General features: G+C 42.5%; 1 protein-coding gene across 6 annotated transcripts in view; it reads right to left on the reverse strand.

Annotated features, from left to right (window-relative positions):
• The window catches only part of LOC143102566 (syntaxin-binding protein 4), a 58,666-nt gene that overhangs the window by 14,162 nt on the left and 17,894 nt on the right, over positions 1–26,610 (reverse strand). For 5 of the 6 annotated variants that reach the window (XR_012982607.1, XR_012982606.1, XM_076266245.1 and 2 more), the window contains 11 exons: positions 25,140–25,235; positions 21,552–21,621; positions 20,795–20,869; positions 14,656–14,738; positions 12,980–13,103; positions 12,559–12,703; positions 7,604–7,710; positions 7,159–7,297; positions 6,725–6,803; positions 3,013–3,104; positions 1,107–1,203 (listed from right to left, as the gene is read on the reverse strand). Coding sequence is in view for 4 of the 6 variants with exons in the window: in XM_076266245.1 (XP_076122360.1) it covers positions 1,107–1,203; positions 3,013–3,104; positions 6,725–6,803; positions 7,159–7,297; positions 7,604–7,710; positions 12,559–12,703; positions 12,980–13,103; positions 14,656–14,738; positions 20,795–20,869; positions 21,552–21,621; positions 25,140–25,235 (1,107 nt within the window). In the remaining 2 variants the exon portion in view is untranslated. The remainder of the gene's footprint in view (positions 1–1,106; positions 1,204–3,012; positions 3,105–6,724; positions 6,804–7,158; positions 7,298–7,603; positions 7,711–12,558; positions 12,704–12,979; positions 13,104–14,655; positions 14,739–20,794; positions 20,870–21,551; positions 21,622–25,139; positions 25,236–26,610) is intronic. The other variant, XM_076266244.1, reaches the window with a different exon arrangement.

Consider the following 26,610-nt stretch of genomic DNA (forward strand, 5'->3'; position numbering starts at 1 on the left):
TGTGTGTGTGTGTGTGTGTGTATTTGTGTATGTGTGTGTGTTTGTGTGTAAACACATGGGAAAGAGTGAGAGAGAGAGAGAGAGAGAGAGAGAGAGACTGCATCCATGACCTCATATGGGCATGACATTTTTTTTCTGGTCAGGAAAATTAATTCAGCACTATGTTGACAACTGCAATATGCTACCCAAAATAGCCCTAAAATGTGACCTTAGACTGTCTCTGTGCGTGTGGATGAGCTAACACCAGCTAACACCAGAGAGGCTCATGGGTATTCATAATCTGTCTTTCCTCTTTCTCTCCCTCTGTCTCCTGCTTTCTCTCTCTCTCTCGCTCCTTCTTTCTGTACTCTTCTCTCTCCCCTCATTTTTCCAGGATCAGGCGATTGCCTCAGCTCTTGAACCCCTACTGTGATTCTGAATCAAGATCCTTTAAGTCTTTCAAGGATTTTCTCCGGCATGATCACTTTTTACCACACAGTCTAGTGCAGGGGAGCAGCCTGTCCTCCAAAAAAATCCAAAGGTTTCAGCGCTCTTACAGGCTATGTTGCCTTTGTGTCAGTGTGAGTTTGATAACTCAAGGGAATATATATTGTACATGTGAATTTGATGTACTTGTGATGTGAATTTTCATGTCACACAGGCATGACCACAGGCCACATGTCTTCCTATTCGCACATCACTGGGCTCCTGGTTTTTGGACTGTACCCAAATTACAATTCCACCCTCTTCTCTCTCTCTCTCACTCCGTCAATTCTCTTCTTGTTGACGATCAACCCTCTTGTCAACAACCTGGAAATGGCTTCTCCCTCCTGAAATGGAATCATGGATGACCGCTGTCTTCTCCTGTCCCGATTACTCAGCTCACCCCTTATCTCTCCTCCTATCAGCCTCAATGTGATGCAGGTTGATGTGAGTGAGTGTTTTTGTTTTCTAAACCACATCAGGCCTCCAGTAAGTTTCCATAATCACTGTATCTGTGTCTCTCTCGCCTCTGCTACCGCCTTTCATTTGCGTTATCTAACCACATCAAGCCCAAGTGGCTGTGATGGGCTGGCGTCCCCTGACTCTGAGGCGAGGGGGAGTGTCCATCTTGTTTGGCGCCTTACCTCCATACGACACGGTGCCCTGCGGATCGGTGGTGAGGCTCTCTCTCAGCTTCCGCCTCTTCTCCTCACTGATGTCCAGGCCCAGGTACGTCAGCGCCTGCAGCAGCAGCAACAACACAAACACATTTACATTCTCATCTGCATTCGTACATCTCCTCCTCATTCACTTTCATCCACAGCAGCTCACACCACAGGGGACAGGGATATGCGTGTTTACCCGTGTGTGAGTCTGTTTGTGTGCGTGTGTGTGAGTTTGTGTGTGTGTGTGTGTATGTGTGTGTGTGTGGGTCAGTGGGTGAGTTTGTGTGTGTGTGTGTGTGTGTGTGTGTGTGAGTGGTTGTGGGTACTCCTGAAGCAAACATCACAGATGCTAATAGCATGTCCAGTTGTCCACATAACATAAGCCAGTAGAAATATACTACCAAGAGTCAAGGACATCTACAGTAACAATGACAAGGAAAACTTTCAAAAACAAAATTTTAAACCTTTAACACGACTTCATATGAAATAATTGAGGACTGTATTTATATTCTTTGTATTGAATTTAAGTATGTTTAGCACTTTTAAAAGAATTTGAATCTCAAGGCAATTCTTGAGAGCTGGCTGCTGCATAGCATTCACAGTAAAGGTTCCAATAATCGGCTCTTCCCTATATGTCCAAGTGTCCAAGCACCCTACTTACCTGCTTGGTTAACCTGACTTTCACTTCTGCAGCAGCCCATGCTGTAGGCTATCTGGACCAGCGTACATGTTCAACAGGGATTGCTTGCGCTCTGAGGATGCATTTCAGGGAGCTTACACTAGGAGGCAGTGTAACAGCAATAGTGTGCATCTTCAATGGAGAAACCCTTGGGTTTTCCTAACACTAACCGTTACATTCATCAAACAAATGAGAACGCAGAGGATAAGCTGACTGTTACAAAATTCATCAACGTTTGAAACATTTTAGCCACCCCCCCCCCCCCCCCACCTTTTTCAGACTTGAATTGTCTGCCTTCACACATACTCAACTCATAGTGACAAATGCTCAAACTGACAATGCAACTTGCGCCGGTTGCATCCAGCTACGCAGTGCATCCCGACCCAAATCACATGCAGTAAACAACCACCCCCTACACCTCGCCACATCCCAACCCTCCGTTACACTCGGCGTGCCTAAATATAGAGTATGCATTGTGTCTGCACTCAACATTAAAGTGCTCTCTTCCACCAAGACCAAATCCTATTAATGTACCTAGATTAGGGTCAGGCCCTGGATCAGTGGGATTAGATTCAATCACTGCTAAACAACTGCATCATGACAAAGAGCAGGGACGAGTGCCAGGAATATGGGGCTAAAGACAACTGCCGTCCACTGCTGGTGCCACCACCACCGCCTCAACAAGTCCGCTACCCGGTCAAGCTTGGCAGTCCTGCTAGCGTGACAAAGAAAAGTGGGGTCTGTAACAGCGATTACCGGCGGTCGGCTGGCGGGATTAGGTTAACCCTTTAATTTACCCTTACGCGTATCTTCACTCGTGAAGGTTAACCTAATCTCCTGATAAGGAGAACCAGGATACAGACCCAAGTGCAAGACCCATGTGCCTTAAAATAAAGACTTAAACAAAAGCCCAGTGGATTCCAGGACATGCTGTACTACGAGAGGGATCATCTCCCGGCCAAGACCCAAGTAATCAAATTATGTAGCAGCAACAAACATATAGGAATTAGAATTAGAGCCATGAGCTCTCACAATGAGCTACATATTTTTCTCCTCATGGAGTTTGGGATAGAGCTAGAGTACCATAAACCACATTAGGATCTGTGTCTCTACCCTGCTGTAAATAATAGAATATTGCCAGGTGCTTCTCACTGAACGTATCATATTCATGTTTGACGGGCAAACTTCTGTTGCTGTGTCACTCACCAAGTCGAGTTTCTCTGATTTGAGCCGTATGTGGGGGTCCAGGGTAATCTTGGGTTTGGCTACTGTGGCAGGTTTCTGTGATGCTGAGGATCCTTCAAGGTGAGAAAAATACAAGACAGAAATATTTATTTATCTTAAATTGTGCTTGAATACTGACATGTGTTGGATTGTCTAGATTTTTTTTGTAACAAAGTAAGGATTTGGGGCTTTGTGACTGTGGAAATCATGCACGGATGCATTGGAATGCAAAAGGCATAAATATTGCGAGAGAGAGAGAGAGAGAGAGAAGAGAGAGGATTGAGAGAAAGGTAGAAAGAGAGAAAATCTGTATTAAACTATTTAACTCCCAGTTCTAAGCTGTGTCTGTGTACAACCCTCTCTCTTTCAGCCCCCCCTGCTGTGATGGAAGTGAGCCAATTGCTTTCAAGCCCCTCGCCTTCACCCCCCCCAACCTCATCTTTCCACCCCACCCTCTCTGTCCTCAAGGGCTTATTTCTTGGGGGGTGGGGGGTAGAAACCCTCCAACACACCATAAGCCCCACAGGTTGTGACAAGGACAACACTGACAATGATAAGTGAAGGAGAGAACACCCACGCCATTCTGACTGGTGCACACGGCCTCACTCCATACCCCCCCCCCCCACACACACACACACACACACATCCACCCATCACCAACCTCCACCCACGCCTCCCCCTGCTACACCCCCACTTAGCCCGTACTGACGCAGTTGTCCGTCCCCTCTTCACCCCGAGGCGGCTTTAATGGCACACAGGACCAGCAGCACAGCGGGGGGCCCATTCATCCATCCAGGAAACAGGTGGCATCCAGAGTTCACCATGCCTCCCTCTGCATCCTGGAGCGCGCTCAAATCCCTCCCGCTTAATAGGGGACCGCGCCGCCGATAACATCCAGAGAGGATGAGATGCCCTTCTCCAAAGGAAGGAGTGGATCGGGAGCGATGGCTGAAGCACAGTGAACAATAGGCCTGTGACAATGCACCAATGTGCCCATTCTTAAGTTTGGGTTTGGTTTGGTTTGGGTTTGGTTTGCTGTGCTTTTCCGAAGATCTTGTGACTTTATTTGATATCTTTCTTAATTACTTGCCTCGGAAATGGACCAGACACAGAGTACCATACCAGCACCCTTTGAGTCACATTTTTTAAGAAGTAGCCTAATATGAAAAAAAATTCACAACCATTGTTTTTCACCTTTCTATTTCAGTGTTTTATCAGTAACTCCATTACATCACACCTGTCACTAGATGTCAGGGCTCTACCTAGACCACACAAGCCGCGTAACAAATCAGACTGGCTTGTTCCAAGAGCTGAAAAAACACATTCTAACTGAACCAAAACAAAATGACAAAACAAAAAGGTAACTAAAGCGAGGAGGTTTAGTAATTAAAAGTAAACACAACCAAATACAGTGCTGAGTTAGGCAGGAAAATTTAGGATTTTATGTGGATTTGGAAGACTTGCTAGAAGCAACAAAGATTATATGTCCATATTTAAAATCACACTGTGTGACTAGGTGCAAGAGGGGATAACAAATCTGACTTTAGTTTCTCCAGCCATAACACTACCGCATGATCCTCAATACAACTTTGGTGTAACTTGTTGTTGAAAACTTAGGGCCACTGATGAATAAATTGACATTTATTCATTTGAAAGACATTTTTTCTTTAACATAATCTGTTTCATAACAAGTGCTAAAGGACCGGTCATTTCTACAAGCCATTTTGGTAGGCAAGACTGTTGAATGAAAAAGAAAAACAACACATTTCCCCAGAGGCCTCAGTCTGACGACGTTGAGATTCATGCCTTCTTCCTCCAGGTCTGAGCTTGTGTTTGTGTGTAAACCCCGCAGGCTCTGTCTAAGCTGTTGAATTTGAGGGTTGTTTCCCGTTCATGCCCTCATCAGACATGCTTAATGAACTCTCTCCTGCATAAGAGCACTGTGTCAGCCCATGGGGTTCGTCTCCAAGTCACAATAACCGAATGGCCCGCTTCCCTTTCCGACTCATATGACTGGCCTCCTTGAGTGAGTTCACAGGCAGCAACAGTGCCTTCCATAACAAAAAAAAGATATATTTATACTTCTAAGTCCAGAAGGTCTCTCTTTGATATGTTCATCATCTTACAGTATCATTCTCTGCTTCCTCCATCATGCTATACCAAAAGCCCCAAGTTCACGGTGGTGTAAAACCCTCCAAACATAATTGGCTTTTTTCCGACAGGGTGGTTTCTATGGCAACGTAGTATCTCGCTTTAAGTGCTGGAAGTAGATTAGTGCCTCAGAATGTGCGGCGCGCTGACGGGGACTCATATACTAAACGGGCTGCCGTGGCAACCGATAAGAGCCCTATCTAGCCGCGAGATGAAAAGGAGCGAGCGCCTCTCCATTCTCCTCCGTTTACGCCGCGTTTCCAGCGGTGGCTATACAACACCTCGTGCCGCATACATAACTCAGCCTCAGAAGCTGCCGGGTGAGATTACTATTTTTTTTTTCTTTTTTCGGTGAGGCGTTGATTAAATTGTAACCGCCACTCTTGGCTAATCCTCAATCTCACTCTCCTCGCCCAAAGCTCGTCCGAATAAATAATTGCTTTGCAATGGAATCTTGTTCCCCTGTAACACTGGGCAATTTTGAAGTCCTCCTTGTGTACGAGAGAGAGAGAGTGTGTGTGTGTGTGTGTGCGTGTGTGTGTGTGTGTGTGTGTGTGTGTGTGTGCTCAGGTGTGCATGCGTTGGTGAGTTTGTGTGTGTGTGTGTGTGTGTGTGTGTGTGTGTGTTTGAGACCCTGTATGTGTGTTGAAGTCCCCCTTGGTGTGTGTGTGCGTGCGTGTGTGTGTGTGTGTGTGTGTGTGTGTACTGAATGACTGAAACTGCTGGAACTCAAGGTGCAGACAAACAATACAGGTCCGACAGGCTGGCTTGGATGAAATTTCATTTCCTGCTTTGCTTGGTCATGTGACTAGCGGATTTTGATCAAAAAAAGAGTCCAGATTTAGAAGCAGCCTATGATTCCATCTGATAATAACACAGAGGGCTAATACTATGGGACATGCCCAGATTCTGAACTAGAATGACCTTGTTTGTGAGAAAGCAAGGAATGAATGATCACTTCATAATTTATGAGCACAGTGTAAATTGGGAAACAGATGGGAAAAGTAGGCCCAAGTGTCTAAAAATGAACACACACTGTTTGTAACAAACAGCGAGCATCCAGTGTGCTGCTTTCCACATATAGAGTACCTACAGTATGTATCTAACATATAGAGTATACATGCAAGTTACATTCTGTGCACTTGAAAATCCAAGACCATTCAGGTCACCACAATAAAGTATGATTCAACATCACTCTAACTGACAGAAGATGCCAGTATATACTGAGGTCAGCTCTTTATAATGTGGTACAATGGGCCCCAAATCTAAAATGTGGGAAAATAGCAATGTCTATCAATAAGCAAAGCTCTAGTACCGGTACATGAACTATTGCTGTCATATGTCATGTGGGAGCATTGAGCTGTCTCATCAGTATTTGCTGTCAATGTCTTGCCGATGGTGTTAAATTAGCAAACTGATTTTGCCTAGTTATTAAATTAGCTCTAGTTAGACTTAAGACTTTGCACTTTTCCAATCATTCAAATTAGGGCCCATCACTTGGCCAGTATGAGATGTGTTAGGGTTAGGGTTAGTGTTGCTGTACCTGTGCCTGGGGCGTGGACCTCTGAATGGCAGATTTCGGGAGAGGATGAAGGCACTGGGGCAGGTTCTTCTGGGAAAATCTGGGAAAATAAAAGATAAAAGTCGATAGCTTTAAAAAAAAAAAGCCTAATATATAGGGCAAAGACTGCTACACTGGCACAAGTGACAAAACCTGACTTCTATAATCTTGACTCTTATAATAATCCTATAAAAGCAACACTTACAATGTACTAATATAATGCTGTTTGTAAGACTGATAAAGGTTGATTAACCATGCAAAATGTAGTGTTTTAAACACTTTTGTCCACATTGTAAAACAGACACCAAAATGTCAATAGTCTCACTGTAATATGAATAGCAATATGAAATCTGAGTAATTCGTTTCCATAAAGTTCTCTCTAAGACGGGTTTTCTCAGAGCAGCGCTTGGTCTCACCTCTGGGGACCGGACGTGCACTTTTAACCGGCTGGGGTTGTAGCCGTTGCCCCCCCTCTGGACGCCATTGTGAAGGGACGCGCTGCTGGGGAATAAGCCTTTTCCAGGGATGAAGGCAACCTCCACCACACTGTCTTGGCTGGGAGGAGGAGGAGGAGAGACAGAACATTACTTTTCATACATTTGCCATTTAGAAAGATTTTTTTTACAGTAATTATTATTATTAAATCTTCACAATTAAATATTTGACTTTAGGCTTGGTTTTTCAAACTCTTGCTTTTCTTAGAAACACACTTCATTGAAGTTTATCAATTTCTATTTATTTATATATAATGTATAGAAAAAAGATTTAAGATTGCTATGGCAAAGAGTAAATCATGACTCATGACATTTTCCATGTTCAGTACCATCACACTCAAACCAATAAAAAACAAAGTGAACAAACCTGAATTTCACTTTGTTGAACATGCTTTTGGCTTCTTCATGGGTCAACCCTATCAAGGACTCCTTATTAATGGCAATAAGTTGATCTCCTGGTCTCAATCGGCCATCCTGAGAGGGATATAAAGAAAGAAAGAAAAATAAATAAATAAATAAATATCTACAACCTTTAACAGTGGCACGATGACACAGTGAAGAGGAGGCATCTTTTAGCATCCAGGATGGTGCATCAGCAGTAATATGACCCTCATGGCCATATGGCCACCGCCTCAGACAAGGACAAGCAGTAGCACACACAAACAGCACAGACCACTTCAGAAGTCACCCCTACTCAGCTTGAGCTTCTTGAGTTTTTTCTCTTTTTTGGGTAAACAATAGCTCTGATTTGGCTCAAGACAGGCACACAGATTAAATCATACAAACACAAATATAACACACACACACACAAACATAACACACACAGATGCCAAATTCTATATGACAGGGCAGTCAAGTCAAGACGTCTCCCAAGTAATGACATCCAATTAATGTCCTTGACACAATGTGCCGTACGTGCTCAGTGGATTAGGAGATGTCAGGACAGCACCACAGCTAGTCCATAATCAGAGACAGCAAAGGTGCAATAAGTAGGTCACTGAGAGCAAGAGGCTGTCAATCTGGACCCCCTGCTTAACAGAGATGTGACACCACAGCACAAAAGGGAAGGTCTCGGTGTGAAAACTGAAATAAAGCAGATATATGTGTTAGAGGAAGGTCTTTCGAGGTCCTCTCCGCTTCTGAACAGTCTCGTTTGAATAACGTGTTACATAACCCTGGCATTATATTATCGGCAACATGTTATCGGAGACGGCTTTGGCCACAGAAAGGGGGAGCAGGGTGGCAGCTCACACGAGCCCTGGGGACTGCAAATAGAGGGAGGAGGTGGGGTGGGGGTGGGTGTAGGGGGGGTAAAAGTGGAGGGGGATGAGGGGTTGGGATGGGTGAGGGTGGGGCAGAGAACTTCGAGACCTTACATTGCACAGTCTCTTCTCAATTATGGCCAGCGAGCAGTTTTCCTTGCAAAATTACAGAGAGTATCCAATGGCAGGCATTTAAGCAGCCCTTTTGTACCACCACCACCGCCCACCCTACACACACCCACCCACCCCCTACTACTTCCCTGTGCAGGTGAATGGTATAGATTGCTTGCTCATTACTGGGTCTCGTGTTGCGCTGGTGGAGAACTGGCCTCGCTCTCTAAGCAGCTCCAGAAGACCTGACCTCTGCACAACGCAGCAAGGAGCCCCAATGCAGGGGGGTGGGGGGGTGAGGCCCTCCCTCACTGGGGCTGGAGCTCAGGCTGGGACTGTGGCAGCAATATGCCTGCGCCAGCACATTCACACACACACACACACACACACACACACACACACACACACACACATACACACACACACAGAGACACCTCCAGTCCAGCCCCCCTGTCTAGTTAAGAGTTGAAGGGCAAAGTGGTCGCCACTAACAGTGGAGGTTTTCTCCAAATGGATACACACAGGTAGCCTAACATTTCCAGTGTTCATTTTGGTATTTTGGTCCACACTAGAAGAACTCAAGCGGTCAATAAACAACCACTCTTCATCAAACCAGGTTTCTGGGCTATAATCCTTGCAGTAACTTACCTAGAGAAATACAGTGATAATGCCAGGCTTACATTTCTTTCTTTCTCTCTTTCATTACTTTACAGTTTTTTTCAGCTGCTTACACACTAAAATTTTTGCTTGTCACACAATTTTCTAAACGTTTTTTTTTTAAACACCTTAACCCCACACCAAATCCGCAGAACCATCCACTAATTCTTAGTGTTTGACACTGTTTTCAATTTTCTAAAACACAGTTTGCAAAACATCACACACACTGTTCTACCTAACACACAATAAATCTAACAGGAAGTAACTATCTAACAGGAAACACAAACACAATCAAAATTCCACACTTATTTGCCACTTTTGTACTAACACAGATGTACTAACGCGTTTGCGCCCACTTCAGGCGTTTTTTTCAGGCAATTTGTTTCGCAACGTGCGTGTAAAATCGTTGCGAGGTATGTACAAACAGGCCGCAATGATGTAAAAGCGCAAACTGCCTGTCGCGGGAGCTGAACCTGGCTAATTGCGTTTTTCGTGTCATGCATATGCATTCATGGGAGGATCCAGGGGAAAGTGGGAGTTTAGCGTAAAAGGTGGGAGGGGGAGCGTAAAGAGTGCTTAATTATGTATTCCGCGGTATGTACAAAGACTGCTCCTGAAAGCGCACGTCTATTCTAAGCCTAAATACTTCCGCCTTATAAAAGCAGGTGTTAATCCAAATTGCAGTTCAATGCGGCAATAAGAGAACCTTTCAAAGACAACAGAATCGTTATTTAGAGCACCAGTTTTGTAAGTATTTGTACTATCAAAAGCAATCTTAAAGGACAGGTTCGGTATTTTACACTTAAAGCCCTGTTTTCAGATAGTTTATGTTTAAATAGAACGTTTAAGATTGAAATTTGGACACATGCTGCTGTCCTGAGAATTTTCGGTTTCTGTGGTAGCGCCCCCCCCCCCTCCTCCAGAACGCTGCATAGGTGCACTGGAACAATCCTTCCTAAAACGCATTAAACATTCGTTTACAAAGACGTGAAACTCACCGAGTGGTCAGTCGCTGCAAAAGATGCTTTCCAACAGGTGTTTACCATGCGTTGTAAAACTGTGGAGCTATTTTTCCAAACGCCTCACACCCGTACATTCTTCCGTTGAGAGCTTGAATAATAGACACTCCAGCCCAGTTGGGGGCGATAATGCACCTTACACCGTCTTGCCAATTACAAGCAAACCACTGGCATTTCATTGAATACACAGAAGAAGCAGAAGATCACTGTCTTGAAGTATTTTGCAACAGACAGCTAAAAATGCGATTTTGTGCAGTTCCGAATTGCGGGAAAATTCGTAGCAAAAAAAGTTGTCACAGACTTCCTTTCAACGATCCAGAAAGGCTAAAGTTGTGGCTGGAATTTCTGGGGTTGGATGTAAGCACACCTGTTGAGAATCTGCAGAAAGCTGATCACCGTGTCACTGCGGTCTGCATTTTACTGAACTTCGCTGGAGGTCGAAAGAAATCGCCCAAAAAGCTTTTTCGCCTGAGAAATACAGCGGTTCCCACATTACCTCCTGGGACGACAGAGTTGGAAGAACTTGGGCTAAGAACTTATTTGTTATGTCCATAACCTGTCATGTTCACATCATAAGCCTAACACTAACCCTAGCCTACATGAATAATTTGGCTACATGATTTTTACTATTTTTTTGGCTGTGGAACTTTCATGATGAAAACGTAATGATTCACATAGGCTATCATTCACATCGTTCAAGTTCCAAGACATTTTAGCATTAGCCATGGTTGGACGTGACAATAATTTGAATAGCGTAGTAGCCTACGATACCGCGACTGCATAAGACTACAGAAAGAATACAAACAACCCCATATCCGTTTCCGGCAGCGGAGTAATACCATACCTCACAGCACATCCAATACAAGTCAATGGAGTTGGACAAAAACTACGATAAAACCTGTTGGAAAGAATCTTTTGCAGCGATTTTTGTGTGAGCATATCAGTGAACACCCCTGACCACTCGGTGAGTTTCACGTCTTTGTAAACGAAAGTTTAATGCGTTTTAGGAAGGATTGTTCCAGTGCACCTATGCATCGTTCTGGAGGAGGGGGGTGGGGGGGGGGGCGCTACCACAGAAACCGAAAATTCTCAGGACAGCAGCATGTGTCCAAATTTCAATCTTAAACATTCTTTTTAATCATAAACTATCTGAAAACAGGGCTTTAAGTGTAAAATACCGAACTTGTCCTTTAACTTTCGTTGGCCTTTTGAATGTCTTACTTTCACTTTCACGTCATTCACTTAAACTTTCCTACTTGATAGATTTGACCAATTTTCCATAGCCTACATGCACAAGTACTTTGAGTAAAACTAGCCTACTGATCTTCATTATCTCCCTGCTTGTTGACATCTTATCATGTATGGTATAATTTCATGATCGCTAAACGTTTGATTCTTTTTAATGTTGTCATCAGTTAACTTCATTCAACTGCGCTTGTATAGGCTCTGCCATTCAGTTGTGGACGTTCGTAAATTGCGTTTATGGGCGGAGAAAGGCAGAGAAAGGCGCAGTTTACACTAGTTTGATAAATACGACAGAAACTTTGGTCTGACAGCGTTCGCAATCTGCGCTTTGTCCATGACGCTGATAACGCTACATTCGCAAATGTACGTACATCTGGCTCTCAGTCCTCAATGTACGAACACTTATTACTTTACTGAACACCATCCAATCATTGCCTTAGTATAGGCATATGAATAGGTATACTCTATCGATAGGTATAGACCCTTTCAATCTGTTCCTAGAGGATTTGCGGTTGAAATGTTCAGAACCAATGCAGATACTTTCAAATGAAAAATAATTGGGTCTATAGGCCTATGAATATACACACTCCAACTTCACTCTTGGAACATGAAGCCCAGAGGGAAAGACAGAGGAGCTTAAGGTTTTGAGTGACAGTGTGTACATGATGAATCCAAAATGTCTTATTATGACAAAAGTGTTGTGTGAGGCGAATGTTTACTTTAGAGATGTGTTTATGATATTTTGAATGTTGTGTTTTCACTCTGCTGAAGATTTGAGGCATTTTGCATGTTGTGTGAGCAATTACGAGCTTTGTTTGTATAGTTTTGAAAAATAGACACAAAGATTTGAAAATGTGTGTAAACAGTTGTAAAAAACTGTAATCAGTTCTATTGAGAGCTGACATAGTTCATGAAAGTGTCATGATACGTGCATGAAATAAGTTAAGTCAAGGTGTAACAATTTTGAATATAATGATACTTTGAATAAAGTTCAAAATTCTCTCTCTCTCTCTCTCTCTCTCTCTCACCCGGTGGCAGTCTCCTCCTGACAGTACTTCCTGGATGAAAACTGCTGGGCCATCAGGTCTGTTGGAGCCGCCACCGAGAGTGATGCCCAAGCTGCAGGAGGTCCGAGCCAGCGAGATCAGCTGAATCACACCCTCCCCTGGGTGGCTGTAGGCACACACACACACACACACACACACACACACACACACACACACAGAAACAAAACATAAGTAAGCAGATATGAACCAACCTACCATTAGTAGAGGACCTAACTTAGTTATGCTAGCTTTACATGCTTTTGTGTGTGTATTCTATGTGTCTGTTAGTGATACTTATATAGATATGTGAAAACCAAAGAGAATATAACTCTGTCAGTGTGTGTGTGTGTGTGTGTGTGTGTATGCGGATGTGTGTGTGTGCATCTCTGTGTGTGTCCCAAACCTGAGCGAGCGCAGAAGAGGTCCTGTGTTGTTATAGTTGCTCTGAGATCCTGCTGGACTAAGCAGGAGTGGACTTTGTGATCTGGACGATGAGCCTGACGATGAGCTGTCCAGGTATCTACCTACTTTTGCAGGATGACAAAAACACTCAACAGTTACTCATTACTCAGTCATTTCACGATTGGCATACTGAATATTCCCATGTATATTATATATAATCACAATTCTCATATTGAAAATGCCCTGAAACCAAAAAGTCACACTTTAGAGAGAATTCAATTTCACTTTTCTTCCAATTTAGGGATTTAAATTGAAAAGGAATTTGTGAACTGGTTATCATCACACATCCTTTTTCTGGGTTAAATGTCTTTTTTTTTCTCTCCGCAGCTCAGGCTAATTAATTGAATTCTGTGACTCTTGGCCTAACACACCAACTGACCCAAAATGACTCGGAAGGGCTCTGGCCCCGCAATGAAATATGCATCGCTACTCTGAGGTCGGGCTCAAGCCACCAGATGGCGGTAAAATTACCAATTCACTTTTCATTACGGGGACCCCGTGGAGCCCTCACAGTTTGCTGTCATAAATATCCTCTTAAATGAGCTGATGGGGCTGCGCTGGCTTTAGCTTCCGGGCTTCAAAGAGCATCACTCAGAGAGTGATTATTAGCGCTGATTTCTCATAAGCTGCTCTAATCTGTCAATAATAAATAATAAACAGACCAAAGGAGAATTAGGCAAATTGCCTGACTTCTTGAGGCTGTGCTTCCCTCTGGTTACTATCTTATCGTATCGGATGTATGTATGAAGAAGAGCTGACCAAGAAGAAGTGCACATTAATTTGTTCTTCTAGTTGTGTTTCCTAGCATAGGAAGAAAGAGGATCACTAAGGTTTCTGACAAGCTCTCGTTTTTCAATGTTCATTGGACATGTAGGGTATCGAAAAGCCTAATCAGGAGTGCGAGGTTAGATTTAAATGAGTGTGATTTGTAGCACGTTTTGGTCATTATGATGAGCAACCTGTATCAGGGAAATTTGACCACTTACTGAGTATGTGATATGGCATTATAGTATGCTGATCAATACTCCCAGTACAGTGTTCTCAGAACCAAAACCAAAAAGAGAACCAAAACCTCCCACACCTCTCTGAACTTTTTGGCTAAATGTTGCAAATTTGGTTTAAAGCACTATTACGTCACGTCATAAAAGAGCTCTAAACTACAGGAGAGCGCAAACTTGCCAATGTCTTGGCAAAGGCACTAATCTCCTGCTTGCACTTTCAGTACATTTCTCTCTCTCTCTCTCTCTATCTCTTTCTCTCTTTCTCTATCAATCTGTCAAATAAGAAGTGATTTTCCTGAGGCACAGACAGATGTTCGCAATTACATAATGGACAAGTGTGTTGTCATAAGCCATTTTCAAAGGCCGATTTAGTTCTATCTCAACTTTTTAAGGATTACACGTACAGGAAAAAAAGGCTCCACTCATTAACGAACACACTTCCTAAATTATGAAAAACTGTCTGTTTCTGAGCACGTTTCATTGTGCAATGTCTGTGCATACACATATAAACACACATGTGTGTGAATGTATGAACAGTATGTTACTGTTGTGTCATATGTGTGTGTAGACGTGTGTGAATGGGAGTGCGGGGGTGGAGAGTGGCGACTGCACACACCATGTTGATTCGGAGAGTTCCGCGTCGAGCCCGTGCTGCTGTTGCTGTTGCCGTACTTTTCCAGAAGCTCTGAAAATTCTCTCCTGAAATCAACACACACACAAAATATCTCACAAAACAATACAAATGAAACAAAACAGAACACTCAGCAATCTGAGTCCCTTTGCCCCTTGCATGAGCAACATCCTTTACCAGGTACACCTCCCTGACAAGATCAGGAAATGTCCAGCGGCACAATTTGCGTTGTTATGTAACGCGCAAATGCCATTATACCTTCCCTGTTGTTTTGCAATGTAATATCATGGGAGGTAATTCCCTTAGGGGGTCAGAGAATCTGTTCATCTGTCATGTAATCTAAGGAGATCCACAGAGGCTTCTAAAGGACACACGGCTGGAACAGGAATGGCCACTGCCTGGACGGGTGCCCACTGCCCACTTCAACTACCGCGAGTGGCAGCTCACCTCCGACCCCCTCCGCCCAATAAAAGTTCAGCCTCCATGGAGATTGAAATGGGGAATGAAAATCCACCAAAAAATAAAGGCAGGCGGACAATCGGATCAAATGATGCGTACAAACACCAATATCCTCTCCGTATTTTTTAAAATGAACAAATACGATCTGGTCCTCATTTGTGAGTTTCTGGACTACATTATGCCTGCCTCTCAGTCTTTCAGTACCACTGTAATAACGCTGCTCTACTCTTCGGTCTTTCATTTTAATTTACCATCACATGGCACCACAATAGCATACAAGATAATACTTTACTGTTGCAGATTGCACTATGCTGCAGAAAAAGCAACAAATCCTGGAATATGATATGTGCTTTTACATGTATGTACAAGAATGTTTTTAAAATACAAATTTTTCGCTAAATGATTCCCCTTTGTATATGTTGGCGAGCATTGAGAATAGCCAGATGGCTGAAACGTCTGCTCTAGCTCCTTATTAAATAAGTTGCTCCTTTTGCAAAGACTTTGTCTAGTCACATTTTTCAAAGTTCGAACCACTCACAGCCTCTTTCTCTATATATGTTGAAAATGGTGTTTTTTAAACACACTAGCCAATTTAACCTACAAAAAACATCCTGTCAGAATATAACGTATAATCTTCCACTTGTGCTCAGAACACATTTTAATGTACCTCTACTGTACATCTGGCTGTATATATACTGTAGCCTACATCACATAACTTGCACAAAGTCTACACAGCCAATATCACATGTCCCTCTTCTTTCCCCTTCATCATAACTGCTTTATGCAGTGTGTGATAGCTCATCTGCTGGCTAGCCGTCAGTAGCCACGCATGGCTCTAGCCCCCCTGTCCTGTTTTACATGTTTACTCCTCTGGACTAACGCACCTCTGACAGGCAGAAATAGGTCAGCAGAAATGCCCTGCCTGTCTCCCCTCCAGCTCAGAGAACCTGTCACATTTGACATCGGCTGAAACGTGTGTGTGTGTGTGTGTGTTTTGGATGTCTTGCTTTTGTTCACTTTTCAAAGCAAATTAAGTTTTATTACAGTAAGCTATTAATTTCCTGTGCCATTAAGTAAGGGATAATGGACGACACGGTGGTCTGTTCACAGAAGTTAATGCACGGTCGAGGTTGTAAAAGGGCCCCGACGCGAAGCGTAGTGCATTAACTTCTGTGAACAGAGCACCGTGGAGTCCATTATCCCGCTTATTCCACTGTTGCCACTTGCGTTGTGTTCATTTCCTGTTACAATTTAAACGTTTTAATCGCTAAAACTGTCTTGTTTGTAGAGCTAATTTCTTCCGACACACAGCCTATCAACTAATTTCTCAACTCACAGGACAAACTGCCGTTACTAGTTCTAAATGGATGGTTGCTACGGCCAAAGGCCAGTCGTTAGTTCTATCTCTCCCGTTGTCAAGCGGGCGTATCCCAAGATTCTGATGAACTTTAGCTTTGAAACATCGCTATTTTACTTAGCCTGCTGTCATCCATCTAGCTAAAAGCCACCTCCGTCATATGCTACAATGTTGCAATGTTCTGAACGTCTGCATTTTACAGCTCGGATGCAACGTGACAGTTCATTTAAACTTCACAACGAGTTCGGCGAATTAAATACAAGTGTGATACGGCCAAAAAAATGGATCTACTTCATAGGTGTGCATATAACATATGGTTCTAAATTACTTAGGACAATGGGAAATTCAACCAAGCAGTGGAATAAATGAATATTTGCTGACCCCAAAAGAAAAAAGCACAGTTGTGTACAACCCCAAATCAGAAAAAGTCGGGACTTGTGTAAAATAGAAAAACAGAATGTGAAGTCTTGTAAACCCATATTTAGCAGCAAAAAGGACATAAACAACATGAGTGATGAATACCCCTACATCATTACTTCTGGGATGTTCTTTTTCATACCCAATCATGTTGCCAATTAATTACAATTAATTACGGGTAGTTATGAACCATTCCTCTTTTTGTTTTCTTTATCATTACACAACTTTTACAGCATTTTGTTACCCCCGTTCCAACTTTTTTCGAAACGTGTTGCTGGTATCAAATGCAAAATGAACATATATTTTCCATTAAATAGTCAAATTTGTCGTTTTCAACATTTGATATGTTGTCTGTGTCCTTTTGGCAACTAAATATGAGTTTACGAGATTTGCAGATTATTACATTCTGTTTTTATATTCGCATTTTACACAACGTCCCAACTTTTTCTGAATTGGGGTTGTACCTACATACAGCATATGTATGCATAGAGTTCAAGCCTCAGTAGTGTCTGTGTGTTTTGTTTACGTTTTTGTTTACGCATGTGGTGTGTTTTGTTTACGCACTTGTTTACATGTGTGTACGTGTACAAAAGCTTGTGTGCCTTTCTTAAGTCCATTCGAAGTGCAGTAAACAGAGAAGTGGGCATCAGTCCAGCGAACACCCATGTCCTCACCACATAATTTCGCCCTTAAGGAGGATAAAATAAAGTACTTAGGCCAAGACAGCGGAGAGGAAGACGGAAAGAGAGATGATAAACTGTGAGGAAAGGGGGGAAAAATCCAGCTTGATCCTTCGGAGTGGGTTATGAGTGGGATTAAAGCAGGGAAAGGTCACTCAAGGTTGTGACGCAGCATCATTTGAGCCCTATGCTCCACTCTGCACTGCTCTGTCACCCTCGATAGGTAAAGAGGCCGTAAATCGACAACGGCAGCAAGTCTGCGTCATAACGCACTCAGGTGAGTCACCATGACGGCCCGTGACAACCACTGCGGGTCCACCCACCGCCCACCATGTGGAGTTCTCTGCTGGGGATATAATCCCCCAACCACCCCCCCCCCACACGCCACGGTCCTCATCCCCTCTCCTGTATGCTACCATCCCCCACCCTCCACCAAGCCTGGGCTAGTGTTGCTTAAAGGTAGAGTCTGCCGTTCTGTGCGAAGTATTGATATTTTTGATATTTGAGCTCAACAGGCGATCAATACCCCTCCATTCCGTGCTCCTGACGCAGCATGTTTTATGGTTCGGTCTGGACCACATTCTCAGAGCTGGGTCTTTTCCATTTACAGAGTCATTCCATGAGAGGACCATGAGGTGTATGTAGAATATATAGTACAGTATGAGTAGTATGTAGAATAGAATAAGGAGTGTGTAGAATATACAGAATAAAACTATAACACCCTCTCTCATATACAGACCTATAGGATGACGATTACCATTCTCTTTTATTACAATGGTAAACACTTAGCCAACTCAGCACAGGATTCAAACTGAGTATTGTGACACAATCAGATTCACAATCAATTAAAAACATACTGCTCAACCAGAACTTGAAGTCATATAATGTCAAGACATGTAAAGAACAGGAAAAAATGCTTGCATGTATTTTGTTCAGGAAAACGCCCACTACTGGAGGTCTATGGAGGAAGTGGTTTCACATTGGAGCAACTCAACTGGGGTGGTGGTAACTTAGTGGTTAGTGGTAGTTGGACTAGCATGCAGTAAGGCACTTAGTTCCTCCTGGGACAATCCCTTGTAATGTAATGACATACTGTATGCAAGTCGCTTTGGATAAAATAATGAATAAATCTAGATGTCAAGTCCCAAGATCAGCAGGTCGAGGCTGACTGCTGCTGACCTGAGGACATCTGCTCCAGCAGAGTGGAGAGACTGTGTCATGGACACTCCTGATCTCGCTTTAGCTCTTAACCCCTGGACCTCCCATGCCACATGATGAGCCATCGGAAAACATGTGACGTGTCCTCCCATCCCATCCCGTACTGCCCCGCCCTACCCCATCCCTACCATGCAGTAATTCTTGGTGACTCATCTGATAGATTTGGTTTACAGATTATAAATGGTGGCAAGGGTCAGAGCGGTAGCTCCTTCATCTGCAGAGGCAGGCTGTTTATGCTGTCAGTGCGACCTACAGAGTGCAGTGATGCTCCAGACTACTCGTCCCAGTGAGGCTACTGGCTACACGTCCCAGTGATTATTAACATTTATTGAATATAAAGTTGATTGGGTTTATAAATAATCATCCCTAAAACCACAAAAACATACATATTAATGGCTGCAAGCCTGACATTGAGGGATAATGTATTTGGCAAACAGCATTGCCATTGGCAAGCCATACAGGATGTAGCGTATGTCTAGACTTATGCCTATTAATATACCCTGTGCTGACAATGGCCTAGTAACATCGGTAAAGTATTAGTATGGCTGCCGTGCAAGTCCTTGTTGTAAGCCAAAGCAAATTATGACCCTGTCTCCAGACCACACTATTAAAGCATCCTTCAGTTTTAGTCCAAACTTTTAGTTTTCCTACATGACATAAGCAATTGATAATGTAGGAAACAGCAGAGAATTGTACATACCGGTAGTCATTTGCATGGATGTACCAAAGCATTTGCAACTTATTCAAAGAAATGAGAGACTGCTTTTTTAATGTGCACAAGTGACACAATGATGTGAAGATTGAACAGATAGTTTTGAGAATTTCAATTCTGATCAGAGAAATGTACCAACGCGACTGAGAAAAACTGTAATTGAGAAGGGTCTGGTGTCAACGAGGCTATGCACATATCAAATTTCTTCCAATGAATATCGTGGCATCATCTAGGGCCATGGTCATCATCTAAGCCACTGAGAGGGTCTAAATATTTTTTCCCCGTCTTAGGTTATTGTATTACTTGTTTTAGTCGTTCATGTGTTTGCTTGTTTTATGTCTGTTTTTGTTTGTTTTACTGCATGTTTGTGTCAAATTGAAAGTTAAAGTTAAAGTATTTAACAGTATTTAGACACTCTTATCCACACAACACAGACTCAGAACCCGTGCTGACCAGGCGGTGAATATGTTGCACTACACACACAAAAAAAGAAAAAACGCTTCGCCATTGGATCTTCCATTGGTTTCGTGTTTTTCCATTGATGCTTTTTTCAGATACAGTAAAAAAAAAAAGCGCGGGAGGCAGGAGAGGATGGGGAAAGCCTGGAGGGCCGTGACTGAAGCTCCACTGCCCAAAAACCAGCACGGGGCTGCCAGTGCTGCTTTGAAGCGCGCGCCAACTCACTCCTGTGCAACTGCCAACACCCAGTCAGATCTAGTTTATGAACAAAATTATTCATTTTTGCTTTGAATTATTCACGGCCAACAAGCTAAGAAGATCACACGTCGGAGAAGGGTGAATTTCAGTCACTTTAAAGGACAGAGCCCCTAAAGTTCATGAATAGAGCACTGGGCTAACTCAGGCATTTAGAGACAATGAGGAAAAAACACAGAAATTGGGAGGTTTCTCTGCTTGGCTTTCACTAAACTTTGGCGCACGTAAGGCATTAAGACATTTCTGTTGATGTAACATTCCCCTCTGGATTCCTGTCCAACATTACTGAATAAAGCTATAATACCCTCTACTATATACAGACCTATAGGATGACTGACTAGCATTCCCATTGATTGCTGAGCAGCTGTCCAACTTAGTGAAGACTCCAAACAGTGTTTTTACACATCCAATCTATGATGCAATCATTTTATTGGACTGAGTTTTCGGCGATTTCTATGCCTTCATCAGGGCATGAAATAATTGATTCATTGTTTGGAGTGCGCGATGACACTTTTTTTTGTTTTGGATTCCCCTGTTTGAACATCTGCTGTTGACTGAACAGCTCACCTGGCCTCTTCATCCCTCGCAATTAGAAGGCGCATGTGATTGGTTGAAGACGCCGCTCTGAGAATGTCTACCGCCCTGCGGGGGAAAAAAAGCAAACATCAAATGAGTAAATAGAAATACATTTACATTATATTTATTCATTTAGCAAGCACTTGTCATCCAAAGTGACTTACATATGTCAATTATATTACAGGGGACTACATTGTCCCCGGAGCAACTAGGGGTTAAGTGCCTTGCTCAAGGGCACAACAGTGGAAGCTGGGAATTGAACCCATGACTTTTCAGGCTATTGCATGCTAGCCCAGCTCCTTAACCACTACGCTACCACCGGCCCGAATATGTATCAAAATAGATATAAAAAAAAGAGATGCTCAAAAACCTGCTCAAGAGCAATGAAGAGCCCAAATCCAAACCCAAACCGCTAAAGAACAGCGAAGAAGAGTGGCCAAACACAGTGAGTCAGTACGGTGGCCTACTTGTACCAGTACCAGGACCATCACCATCAGGCTGGTTTATGCTTTATGTTTATGTTTGTGGTATCTGGCTGATGCTTTTGTTCTATATGAACACTACATTAGTTAAAAAATTGTTTCTAATGAAGTTGAGAAACCTACATTATGCATGATAGTAATGGTAATATTAATATCAATAACAATTTAAAATATAAACTATTTTCAAATTGACAAGAACCATAACCATTGTAAACTTAATTCATTAAGCGTAAACAGACAAGTCTTTAAAATGAGAAGCTGGTTACCTCTCACTGGTGACTCCGATCAAACTCTCCCCATTCACTTCCAGTATCTGGTCTCCTGGTTGTAGGTTTCCTGTAATGATGAACAAATGCATAATCACAACATATAGTACAAATCAATACTGTATATGATGCTTTGTTCAGTGGAAAACTAATTTTATTGGAAATAATTGGAAAATAGTGGAAAATAAATCCCTAAAGGGAGAATTCTAGCTGTCCACCAATTAGCCCAAAGTTATCAGATTTGACTACTTATGAGTGCAGACATCACTTTGACCAAACTGATGAGTCCATATAGTTTCTGTGCTGTAGCAATGAAATTGTATGTGACTAGATTCCACTAATCCTTTTAATTACACCTGAATAGTGTGAGTCATTGTCTGATAGCTACTATTATCAAAAGCATGACCAAGAAGACCTGAAGCACACAGCGCTACAACTGAAACTCATCTTCAGAGGGCCTCGGAAATCATGTATGTAATGAGCTGTAATACCCTCAGGTTGAGTGACATATTGACCCACTCAAAGATGTCCTGGGGGCTCTCCTGCAGGGTGGCAGTCTCCTCAAACAACCCGTCCTGTTTCCAGGAAGGAAGTGTGAATGTGGGTCAGGACGGGACAGCCTCTGCTTTATTGATGGGCTTTTTAAGGGGAAGGAGCGACGGCTCAGCAATTCTTCCTGTCAGCAGAGCAGGTGCAAGTTCAAGGGCTGTAGTATGGCAGCTAAGCTAGCTGAGTCTGACAGAAGAAACATTTCCACGGAGAAAATGATTCACAAGCTGCCTAGTTTTAGATGCCATACAAATTTGTTCATGTGGATTTAGACATTTTTGGGATATCTGTAAATTTATGTCCCAACAGATTTTTGGGCTGTATTTCTCTACCTCAGTTGTTTATCATGGTCTCTGGCAGATTACAAGCACAAGCTGACATTTATTTGGTTTCTGGCTGCTGGAAAAGGTTTGGGTTAGATCAGAAGTCTTTTTTTTTTTACAAGATTAATCTGTCAGTCAGGTCAGGTGAGACTCTCACTGGCTGGTTAGTACGGTAACAAAGTGTAGTTTCTTCTCTAGATGTGTCATGCAATGCATTTGAGCAATTCCTAAATGATTGATGTGTCTTAGTTGGATACATACACTAGTTCAACAAAAATGAAGCAAGCTTTGTGTTTCATAATGTTGGATAAGTGCATTTTATGAATCTGGGTTCTTAATTAGTGATCTCTTTGTAGTCCACAGGGGTCAGGACACCTCAGAGAAGTGAAGTATCACCCCCATATCATATCAGGCAATAGCTTTAATTATGCACTCTAAGATAGTCTAATTAAACAAATGAAATCCTCAGCATCAAAGCAACATTATTCAATCAAGACCTTCGCCCAAGTTGCCCCCACAGAGGAATGTTCTCAGTTTCGCCAGTGAGTCTTTTACAGGCGACAGAACGTTTGCTTTATTTGGCCTTTGCTTTCTTCAAAATGCATACATTTGACATTCTCAAGACCTCTCGCGCCATCATACGTACAGTACATCTTAATAGACCATTGTTCTTCATCATTGCTGTTCAAGATCATTATCGTGCTTTCATTATTGGCCATTTTGTGGTTTCATGCTGTTCCTCATTAAACTTTTGATCACACTCACCAAAGGCTACTGTGCCAACCCCAAGGTTGAGGACAGGGTGAGGAACATAAGGACATTTACACACAGCAATCTAGCTGACAATTTCATCCAAAGTGACTCCCAGTGAAATTAAATAACTCATCTCAGCACTATTTATTTTAATTTGCATATGAGCAAATAAGCACTCTTTTCTTGCATCACGTTCAACTGGATAAGCTTATATTACATGGTTTAGCATTATAGCAATAGAAATGTTTTGGGCACTGTAAAATGCATACTTAGAAACACCAATATATACAGTATAGTGGGCTAACAGCTGATATTACAGTGCAGAAAGAATATATACCTTGGGGCCACTATCATTCAACCTACTTGGCTCCAATTACTTAGTCACCAAATGGCTATGGCCATGGGCTTTTCGCAGGCCTTCCTAAAAAGACTATTAACCCATTCGCGCTGGATGCTGCATGACGCAACATTGACCCTCCCGCTGGATGCTGCGTAGCGCAACATTGACCCTCCCGCTGGATGCTGCGTAGCGCAGCATGCTTTTTATTTCATGTTTCTAGGTGCTACAAAGGCTTAGATATTAAATTTTGGTAGACGTTGACAATTTTTAGTATGTTTTCAGAAAACCCTCAGGAAATAAGGTTATTTAGTCTAGAATGCCATAGGATTCTATAGGCGTTTTTAGCAGGCATTTTAGGAGTAAATGGGTTAAACAGCTTCAGATGATACAAAATGCAACAGCTAGAACTGACCACATTACTCCAATACTTAAGACCCTGCACTGGCTTTCAGTAAGTCACAGAATTCACTTTAAAGCACTACTGCTTGTTTCTAAATCGCTAAATGGAACAGGACCTCATTACTTATCAGACATGCTTCAGGAGTACACACCGTCTAGACCTCTCAGGTCTCAGGAGAAAAACTGTCTCAGGAATAAAACCCACTGTTAGAAAGTATCTTTGCCTTAACCCTCCAGCAGGGGAGTTTTGAACATTCTTTCTATTCCTTTTATAACGAAAGGTTACGTTCAGTAACAATTTAAGGTTCTAAAATTCCATGTTTAAATTTGATGAACCAGAGTGACAGTACTAGCAGTACAATGGTAATAATGCTGGTGAGCACTATTTTGAGCGGGAAAGAGCCTGCAAAGTCCAGCAGGCAGAGGCTTTAGCTGCACTAAACACAGCACACTACTGCACGTGAGCGACTTAAGACTTATGTGTAGGTGTGCATTGTGGGATACTACTGGGCAAGCTGTTGCCGAGAGACTGAGAGTAGGCGTGACTGGGGGAAAATAAACACTCATTCCAATCCACACACAGCTGAAGCTCTGAGGGACTGAGAGAGAGACAAGGAGAGGGAGAGAGAGAGAGAGAGAGAGAGAGAGAGAGAGAGAGAGAGAGAGAGATGGCACTAAGCTATGGCATCAGAATAGAGCAGGGTTTTGGATGAACAGCAAGAAGCAGTAATGAGAGCTAGGAAGTGATTTACAGAAACTAAGATTGAAACTTAATTTCCTCCCTTTAGCCCCAAGCCAAACACATCTCAAGGGTGCACTATATTGTTCCATCATGTACTCTCCAAATGTTACTTATTTTAACCAAGGTGAAGGCCCTGATTTCAGATGCCTTGATTGATAATAATGGGATTGCTGGTCATCATTAGTGAAAGCCTTCCAAAACCATGTGGATCAAGGCAATTGAATTAAACAACAGCGGCAGCTCAAAAGATTTATTTGACTAATCAGTTGGATGCAAGGTAAGAATGGCTTGGATTGAAGCACTGAGTGGACATCGATATTACACACATGCGTCTTACATCAAGCATGTTTAAATAGGAGGCATTTCTGGGAACACAGTTTTATCCCCCTGCATAATCTGCTTTTCCTATAGACAGATAGATAGATAGATAGATAGATAGATAGATAAACAGATAGATAGATAGACAGATAGATAGATCTTACCATCAATTGAAGCAAGGCCACCTGGTAAAATCCTTTTGACGTAGACTCCAAATTCCTCCCCTGTCAATTCCTTTACTCCTCCTATGACTTTGATCCCTGTGAAAGAGGAATGTTGTTATAAAGGTGGAATATATGTTTATTTTTTCTTTTTGCCACAAGAAATACCACTAAATTTGCCACTAGATTGTGTTCCTATATATTTCTCAAAAAGATAATATTTTCTGTGTTGGTTTGTGGGCAATCAGCAGTCTTTGTTTGAAGGCTTGCCTACATCTCTGCACTATGGGCTCTCTGCAGCAGCATATTACCAGCTTTTCTCTTTCTCCTCTCCTACATCTTTTCATTAGCAGTTATTATCTTTTCTTGGCTGTCTGCTTCAGATGCTACAGCAGCACTGCTTGATACCTGGAGATAGATGCTGGATAGCTAATAATTAAGTTAATCATGCTGGTTGGAGTTTCTAGTTTCCCCACGTTTAGTTTCTCAGTTTGTAACTTTAAATGTAACAATGTTTTTACTTCCAAGTCTTGGTAAATGTGTTTCATAATCCATTGGCAATGAATGAGCAAGCAATCAGTGTTAATGATTTAATAGTAACATTCAGGTTTGCCTAATGCAGTTATTATCTTTTCTTGGCTCTGCTTCAGCTGGCACAGCAGCGCTGCATGATACCTGGAGGTAGATGCTGGATAGCTAATAATTAAGTTAATCACGCTGGTCGGAGTTTTTAGTTTGACCAGGTGTTTTTAAAGTTTGTACATGAGTTGAAACTATATCTTTATCCGAAACACTGTTTTTAAACTAATGTTCCAATTGTTTACATTGTTTTGGTGATCAATTGGAGCCAAAATCTAGCCTGACGTCATCATACTCAAATTCTAGTCAGAATATGAGTCTGATACTGCTCCATTGGGATGTGATTATGGGGCATGTTTCAACCGATTTTAGTTTGGGAATGTTTGAGAATGTTTCAACCGATACAGGGGGTGAATCATGTAGGAAGAACACCCAAACCATCCTTTTTCTCCACAATTGCCTTAACATTGTTTTCTGGTCATTTTTTAAAGTTATTGTCAATATCTTCTACAACAGACGCAATGGCGAAATCTAAATATCAACCTTCTAGCAACAGCATTTTTGTTAGGGAGAACTGGGATGAATGAAACACGTCATTTACAAAGACATACTGAAAGCTAATATTTTGTCACTAACAACCTAGGCTACATCTGTCTTCTGTCAAACACAGTTGCATTTCATTTTCAGCTCTGAACAAAATCATTCAGGGGTTCTTCTGGTCCGAACCGCTGTGGTTCGGGCATAGTTGCTCTACAATGGAACAAGTCCAGACCGAACTTCCCGACCTCAAATGTTGGGGGCGGGGCTAAGTTTGGCTGGCATTCAGGCTAGCCAAAATCGAGGTTGAAATTAAAATTTGATTTAAGGACCCCATGCAACATTTTCAACTTAATAA

The sequence above is a fragment of the Alosa pseudoharengus genome, unplaced genomic scaffold, assembly GCF_046254945.1.
Source record: "Alosa pseudoharengus isolate Yale_2024_CS ecotype anadromous, Long Island Sound unplaced genomic scaffold, YU_APseudo_1.1 YU_APseudo_1.1_scf_4, whole genome shotgun sequence".
Taxonomy (NCBI): domain Eukaryota; kingdom Metazoa; phylum Chordata; class Actinopteri; order Clupeiformes; family Clupeidae; genus Alosa; species Alosa pseudoharengus.